The sequence below is a fragment of the Cynoglossus semilaevis genome, chromosome 6, assembly GCF_000523025.1.
Source record: "Cynoglossus semilaevis isolate Cse_v1.0 chromosome 6, Cse_v1.0, whole genome shotgun sequence".
NCBI lineage: Eukaryota > Metazoa > Chordata > Actinopteri > Pleuronectiformes > Cynoglossidae > Cynoglossus > Cynoglossus semilaevis.
The window spans coordinates 1,937,791-1,945,554 of NC_024312.1; the positions used below are offsets into that span (position 1 = coordinate 1,937,791).

Sequence of the window (7,764 nt, forward strand, 5' to 3'; positions counted from 1 at the left end):
TATATATATATATATATATATCTGATGTGTTTTACAAAACAAAACATAAAACATGGTACATTATACCAGTGTTTCCTAACCTTTTTTGAGCCACAGCACATATTTTTCATTCAATAAAAACCCAAGGCACACCAAAAAAAAAAACTTACAAAAAGTATACAAAATGAAATGTATTTTTTTTAGTTTTAACTTACTCACAATTCACTACCTTGACCTGTTTAGTTGAAGACAACGCTGATCTACTCACAGGAATTGAAGAAAGAAACACTAAAATCTTCTTTGACAACTCTTTTTTTTTTTTTTTTGTCTGCCGGTCACTACACTTTGACGAGCAAAGAATAATTCCAGAACTATTCAGTGAAATCATTTTCCGTAGAACAGCGAATGATCTCTCACGTCACACTAGGTTGGGAATCACTGCGTCACTCACCTGGTGTCATGAAGCTGCATCTGCAGGGCCCTGCTGGCCTGAGTCATGTCAGTAACGTCTGATATGATTGGTCCTCCTGTCAGACCAGCTGCAGAGCAGGAGGCGCTGTCATTGGATGTCTGAAAATGAAGAGAAAAAAAAATTAAATCTTATCTTATCCTGTTCTCTTAAAAAACTATCTGAGTGTCATTTCTGTACAAAAAATGATGATTGATTTATTTCATTTTATTTTTATTTTTTAACATGAGTCCTGGTTGTTGTTTTGAGTAACAGGGACTGACTACGATAGATTGACCTTTGACATATTTGAAAACAAAACAATTGAAACCCTTTAAGATTTGTATAAAGCCCAGTTTTCTTTTCTCACCGACTGGATGAAGAAGGGCTCCTGCATGGTCTCCATGACGTTACTGTGGTTGAACTTTGAAGCAGGACTGGAGCCGTCGTCCAACATGAGGGGCCTGGGAAGAACATTCCACAGAAGACACCAACAGTCATGGGGTTTGAACATTATCACCTGTGTTGGACGACCGTCTGATTTAGTTTACTAGTCTTACTAACTATACTCTACTAATCTGATGGTTAACAAGGTTTAGAAAAGTAAATAAATACAACTGTAACTTTATTCTCCACGTACAGTACGTGAACACAGGAGTCTTTGAATGATGTGCTGCTGTGCACATGTTAAAGACAAAATAAAATAAAGATTTCCAAACAGAAATCCTATTGGTCTGGTGAGTAAAACTGACCAATCAGGATGCTCCGTCTATAGTTTAATTTTTAGTTGAAGTGATGTGAACTTGTACACGAACGCACTGGGAAACAAATGTTCACACTCAACAGCTAAAGAGCTGAACCAGCAGTTTACACTCTCTCACACACACACACAGCTGAGTGCTGTGTGTGTGTGAGTGTGTGTGTTAGTGTTGTACTGACTCAGCACTCTTTGGCCTTCGTGCTGCTTGTTGCATCGGATCATGCAGTTTGTCAGCTGAGCCAGCCTTTCACTCTGTGGCCTTGTTTGTCTCACCTTTGTTGATTGCCCCACTGCGTGTGTGCGCGTGCGTGTGTGTGTGTGTGTGTGTGTGTGTGTGTGTACTCACAGCTTTCTCTTCAGGCCCACAGTGCTGGGTGAGTTGGGCTGCATTTGGCTGAACAGAAACTGAATCAGCTGGTGGAAAGAGAGACAAATCAAACCATCACTGACTCTCTCTCTATGTCTCTCTATGTCTCTCTCTCTCACACACACACATACAGAGAGTTATATATTAAAGAGATGGGATGTTAAAAAAATCAATAAAAAGGTTAGAAAATACAAATATACACCATGTTCAACAAATACAAACATATAACAAAGATAATAAATCCTTGAAACATGTGTTGCCGTGAGGCTCGTAAAAAAAAAAAAAACACACACATACACTGCGCTTCATTATTTGGATGACGTGTGATGTGTGTGTTGTGTGTCAGTGTACAGCCATATGATCAAAGAGAAGCAAAGGAGGTACTAGCAGGCTTCAACCACCAGGGACCACCAAGACTCCAGCAAATATACAGTAAATATAGTCTCAAAAACACTTCTCTTTATCCTTTGTAGAAAATTATATATATATGTATATATATACATATATATATATATAAATACACATATACATATATAAATATATACGTATACTTATATATGTACATACATATGTATATATTTATATATATAAATAGACCTATACATATATGTTTATGTATATATATATAATTACAAATATACATATATATACAACATCTAATGGTTACTGAATTCCAAATTGTTAGATTGAGCTCTAAGATTAGTGAGTAAGAGTCAAAAAGACTGAGACTCGGCCGAGGTGGTTTTTCTGACCTTGTTCATGACTTTCTGCTGCTGCGTGTGGTTCTGCCTCAGTGAGACCACCTCTCTCCACAGGACCTCGTTCTGCCTACAGACAGGAGGAGAAGAGTGAGTGAGTGAGTGGGAGAAAAGTAGGAATAAGAGTCGGGTTCAAACATGGACCTGAAACAAAGATGTTGTTTCTTTATCAGTCGCTCTGAACCAATTTTATAGCATGTTTGTAATCCTTTGGTGTTTGCCAAACAAAACAGACTTGGTACAGTATGAATAAACACTGAGCCCCATGTGACCTCTGACCCCCCGGCCTTTGAACCATAAACCTCTTTGTGGTGAAGAGAGGAATAAAACAACTTTGATTTCAAGAATTAAAGTTTGTTATTTTACTCTTCTGTCAACAACTTGTTGTTGTTGTGTCAAACACAGCACAGCACGGTGTGTCTTTGACCTCTGTGGTTAGCTTCAACAGCCAAGGGTGGGAAGAATTGTGCAAGACTAAAAGTGTTCAACTGTTTCTCTGTAAAAAAAAAAAAAAAAAATGTTTCTGCAGCAAAAAAAAGAGGAAGGAACTTTAACTTTTTATGGTTGAGAGAAAAAAAAAGTATTTTACATTTACTATTGTAACTACTTCTCTCATGTACAACATTAAAGGAAAGAAACAACAGAGTAACAGTTCTGTAACATTTTAAAACGATAAATATATATAAATTTATTTTCGATATTTGCATACAAACTATTATGTCTTATATTAGACTAACGTAATATTTACCATCACATAGAAGCTGAAATGGTAAGCTAACTAATGTAATCTGAAAGGCAATTGAAAGTAGTCAACTTGACTCACTTCAAGTAAGTTGAAGTGTAACTTACTCGAGGTGAGTCCAGTTACCTGCATTAAATTGCCGTTGAGATTATGATGAAGACCTGGATGACTGAGACCAATGTAAATTCAAACTAAAACAATCAGTTAAGTTATTACAAAAGCGGGTGATTTGTGAAATACTTCCTGAGAGAATTGTCTCTGCAGCTGTGTGTGTGTGTGTGTGTGTGTGTGTGTGTGTGTCAGGTGAGCAGCTGAACATTCTCTCTGCTCGCATTTTCAAACAATGCTGCGCACAAAGCAGCAGGGTCACACGACGGACACAGCAGCTATTTTGATCAACAATAGCTTCTAGATGGAGAGTCAGTCGTCAGTCATCAGTCATCAGTCAGGTGTTTGGACTGGAGGGCAGCAGTGGGTCACAGAGGAGGGTGAGAGTGAAATTACAGTATAAAGAGGGGAGAATAAAAATGTAAGAAAAAATCAACACCTGCCTGGGTTTCTAATCAAATAAAAAAAAATGATTGAATTTATTCATGGTCGTGTGTTAGTGAGAGTTTCATTCAGGGAATGAAATAATTATTTAGTTCCAGCTGAACTCACATTTTGACAGATAAAAATAATAATATTAACATATGTTAAAAAAACAAACTACGACTCAAAAGTTTAAGGTCACTTGGAAATGTCCTTATTTTTAAAGGAAAATCATTCAGTTTTTGTCAATGAAGATAAAATTAAATTAATTAGAAATACACTCTATATATTGTTACTGTGATAAATTACTATTTTAGCTGCAAACATCTGGTTTTTAATGGAATATCTTCATAGGTTTATAGAGGCCTCATACTAGAAACCAATATTATTACAATTATTTGCTACTATTATTAACACCATTTCTGTTAAAAGATTTATACACAGAGAAAACAAAAATAATCTCCATGACTAAAACATATTCCCACAGGACTGACATGTTCAAACGCCACATTCTTCTAACTCACTGTTTCATGTCCTGCACCTGACACTCCATGTTGTCCTGCTGTGTTCTGAGCAGCTGGACTTCGTACAGCAGTTTACTCAGGTCCTCCTGGCGAACTTTGGTCTCCTCGCTCTTAACCATGGACACCTGTCGACCAGGGTCAGAACTTAGCAGCGGCCCAGACCAGATGGCACTGAGATAACTTCAATCACTTAGTAGGATTTATACTGTAGAATTAGCCCCAAAAAGTATGTTTTGTGTGGAGTTGTTGTGCTCATACCTTTCTCTTGATGTGCTCCAACATATGTTCGTGGCCCTGCAGGAAGTACAGGTGCTGGAACTCCGTGTCGTCTCTCTCCGGCTTCACCAGACCGCTCTGCTCGATGTTCACAACTTTACGAAAACCATCTGAAAACATGTGCATTAATTAAGATGAGGAGAAGAGGAGAGGAAAGAGGAGGGGAGAGGAGGAGTGTATACTCACACATATTGAGCTGTCGTACAAAACTAGCCATGTTGTTGTGTTTAAAGTACTTTGGAAGAACTTCTTTGGCGAATCGTCCCTGGTCAAAGACATGAAAACTAGTCCCTGTCTAAAACAGAGAACAGCCATAGTTGTAAATAAAATTTTGATTTTAGCTACACAAAAAACAAAAACAAAACAACCTAATGACATCATCAGGGGAATGTTAAGAAACTGAAGCAGACATTTTTGTTGATGTTCCAGACTTATATAAAAGCAATTTCTGTATCCTTACTGGCTGACTTTGAGCTACATCTTTAAGCTAAGCTAAGATAATGTTTGTATTTTATCGCTCGCGTGTTGACCTTTAATATTTTTTTTAAATTTAATAATAATTTAAGTTTCATCTTATTTGACTAATCTATTTTCTTAAGCAACCGTTGTATTTGTTAGCTTTGGCTAACACAGTAGCTACTGTAGAGCTAACTTTTCAGTTTCTTTAAACTACTATTTTAGCGCCATACATTTAGGGCTTATCTGCCTAAACGTTGCGTGTTGTGCTTTTAATTTCTGTTTAGTAATTTTATACAACTTTCCATTATCTTTCAGATTACATATATCCTAAATTTAGTGAATGTTAAGCAGTTTGTTTTAATTTATTTCGACTACTCCTCGCGAAAGTTTAGCTAACCTACTGTATAGCTCTTTCGCTAAGTATCAACAATTGTGTTAGCATTTTCCCTGTATTATATTTTGCGACGACCCCCTTCGCTAATTACGGTTGTCTTTATTTAATCAATGCAATTATTTACTCACAGAGCTCCAGCAGATAAGATGGTTGGTGTCTGGATCCTCAACCAACGTCCACAGCTTGGTGAGGAAAGCGGGGACGTTACTGACATAGCTGCCGTCCACACCCATGGCACCTGGAGACTCCTGCATACTTAAATACGTTGACAGATGGATGGCAGCAAAAAATAAATAAATAAATAAAAATAAAAATGTGTGTTTGTGCTGTCGACGCTTTCTTGTCAGTCCATTTTTAAGATATTCCTGCTCTGTTAATCCTTCACTGATAATCCCAAGTTTGTCTTTGTCTTTTTGATTCCATGTCACCCTCTGTGGGTCATCCGGACCAAACTCCTGTCCTAATCTGTCCTTAATTCCTAATAATCTCTACAAAAATAAACAAATGTATTTATTTCTTCTTGTTCAACTGTATCTTCCTCCTCTGACTCCGCTGCTCTCTGTCCTTCCTGCTGCACTCTTCACCCAAATGAGTCCCATCACAGAATCTCCATGTCAGCACGCACCTCACACCATTCAAGTCCAACTCTACCAACCCACTAACCCCCCAACCCCTGCGCTGCCCCCTGGCCTCACGATGACAATAAAGTCCTGACCTGTTAAACAATCCAGCAGCAACAAAAGCTGTAGTTTCACCGAAGCAAAGCAACAATAAGCCAACAGTGTTTCACAGTGTGCTGAATAATGGCTTCCCAATCTTTATCAATAACAAAATTGATCAAACTTGATCAAAACAAAAGGCGGGAATGTTTGATGTTTTCATTGGCAGCAATGCTGCCCTCTACCTGTCGAGCTTATTTTGCTCATCTGGGTAAAAACTATATACCAACGTTCCATAAATTCTGGAATAACTTCAGCACATATTGGTGTTTCAGAATGTAGTTCCAGGACTTTAAGATAGGGGGCTTAAGACAATTTTTATCACACCGTTTATAGCAATGGTTCCAGAAGTTGGTGATGGGCCCCCTAGTGGAGAACCAAGCAACAGCAGGAAAACATTTCATTTAAAATGTCATTGTAAAATAGATGTGATTTTCAAAATGTTGACCTTTTATTAGTCATTACAGTTATAATGCCAATAAATTGTCACATCTGCCTTGAATTTATGGCGTTTCCCTGAGTTGGATCTTCATACGATATGGCTTCGGGGTCTGGATGGTTCCAAACAGAGGTGTAAAATCAGGTTCTCCTGCGTCCTCAGGCCAGGTGAACCTGAACTTCCTCAGCAGACTCACGGTAACCAGAAACACCTCCATACGAGCCAGAGCTTCTCCGAGACACATTCGGACGCCTGTGGGGTTGAAATGTCCGCAACACCCGCATGACAAATACTCTCATCAACAGTACGACCTGTGGGTCTATCGTTCATTTACCTGCAGAAAAGGGTAAGTAGGCCTCAGGTTTGACAAACTCTCCCTGGTCATTGAGGAAGTTTTCAGGGTTGAACTCATGAGGAAACTTCCACTGTCCCTCCTCGTTCAGCACGGAGGAAATGTTGGTCACAACAATGGTTCCCTGACAAATGAACAACAAAAATAAAATTCAACTTGTCAGGTCAAAGTTCTCTTATTGGTATCCATGCTTTAACTCTGTTTTATCACAAACCTACGTGACACATATAGATGAGGTTAGACAAATGACACACATCAACACCAGAGTACAGTAAACCTACGTGACACATATAGATGACACACATCAACACCAGAGTACAGTATGTATGCAGTATTACTGCAGCTCACCTTGGGGATGGAGTATCCCATCAACTCTGTATCTTTGGTGGCAGAGTGGTAGAGACCTAGAGGAGTAACGTCACCCTTCCTGTGGATCTCATGAATCACAGCCTGTCCCGCAAAAAAATTAAAAAATCTAATTCAATTAGCGGTATAATAAGTAGATATTATTTTAAATTGTTTTACTCTGCAGCCTTTTTTAAATTACCAGCAGGTGTTGCTGTTGTGTTAAGTTTTACTCAATTACCAGCAGGTGTTGCTGTTGTGTTTCCAACTCACCTCTGTCAATCAATGTTTATAAGAGAACTGATCATCCATTCACTGTAGCTGCTGCTGTACAGTAAACAGTTATGCATACAAATAGCCACTAGGGGGCAACCTCAGACCTCAAAAAAACCCAATTAAACTAGGCATTTGTTACAAACAGAGTCTACTTTGTGTAGGGTCTATAGACCTATTTGACAGTTTTACCGGTCTGAAGATAATTTTCCAGTAAAACACTAATATTTTTATTTCTACAGCTGACAAAAACACTGTATGAACGTCAAGACACATGCATTTCCACTGAAAACACTGCAGCACAGAGAGATTCACATATGTATCAAACCTGGACGTAGGGCATCTGCTGTCTGTCTTCAAAGCTGACTTCATCCTTCCCATCCAAAACTTTATCTATT

The 7,764-nt window shown here is 38.4% G+C and overlaps 2 protein-coding genes and 1 long non-coding RNA gene across 4 annotated transcripts in view; 1 reads left to right on the top strand and 2 right to left on the bottom strand.

Annotated features, from left to right (window-relative positions):
• hsf4 (heat shock transcription factor 4) overlaps positions 1-6,235 on the bottom strand; it is a 10,718-nt gene extending 4,483 nt beyond the window's left edge. For both annotated transcript variants that reach the window (XM_008311129.3, XM_017032938.2), the window contains exons 1-8: positions 5,367-6,235; positions 4,572-4,680; positions 4,368-4,495; positions 4,110-4,234; positions 2,307-2,382; positions 1,534-1,601; positions 798-891; positions 431-549 (exon numbers count right to left, since the gene is read on the bottom strand). In XM_008311129.3, coding sequence (XP_008309351.1) covers positions 431-549; positions 798-891; positions 1,534-1,601; positions 2,307-2,382; positions 4,110-4,234; positions 4,368-4,495; positions 4,572-4,680; positions 5,367-5,492 — 845 coding nt within the window. In that variant the 5' untranslated portion in view covers positions 5,493-6,235. The remainder of the gene's footprint in view (positions 1-430; positions 550-797; positions 892-1,533; positions 1,602-2,306; positions 2,383-4,109; positions 4,235-4,367; positions 4,496-4,571; positions 4,681-5,366) is intronic.
• Positions 6,236-6,386: 151 nt separating this feature from the next.
• Positions 6,387-7,764, bottom strand: part of LOC103379545 (cytochrome P450 2F2-like) — a 4,326-nt gene continuing 2,948 nt past the window's right edge. Inside the window, 4 exon segments of the mRNA XM_025056370.1 lie at positions 6,387-6,648; positions 6,731-6,872; positions 7,097-7,198; positions 7,695-7,764. The exon segment at positions 7,695-7,764 is cut by the window's right edge and continues 2 nt beyond it. Of these exon segments, the coding sequence (XP_024912138.1) occupies positions 6,461-6,648; positions 6,731-6,872; positions 7,097-7,198; positions 7,695-7,764 (502 nt within the window). The 3' untranslated portion in view covers positions 6,387-6,460.
• Positions 7,172-7,484, top strand: LOC112487119 (uncharacterized). Its single transcript, XR_003049906.1, has 2 exons — positions 7,172-7,301; positions 7,341-7,484. It is a non-coding gene; the product is annotated as an uncharacterized LOC112487119 (long non-coding RNA).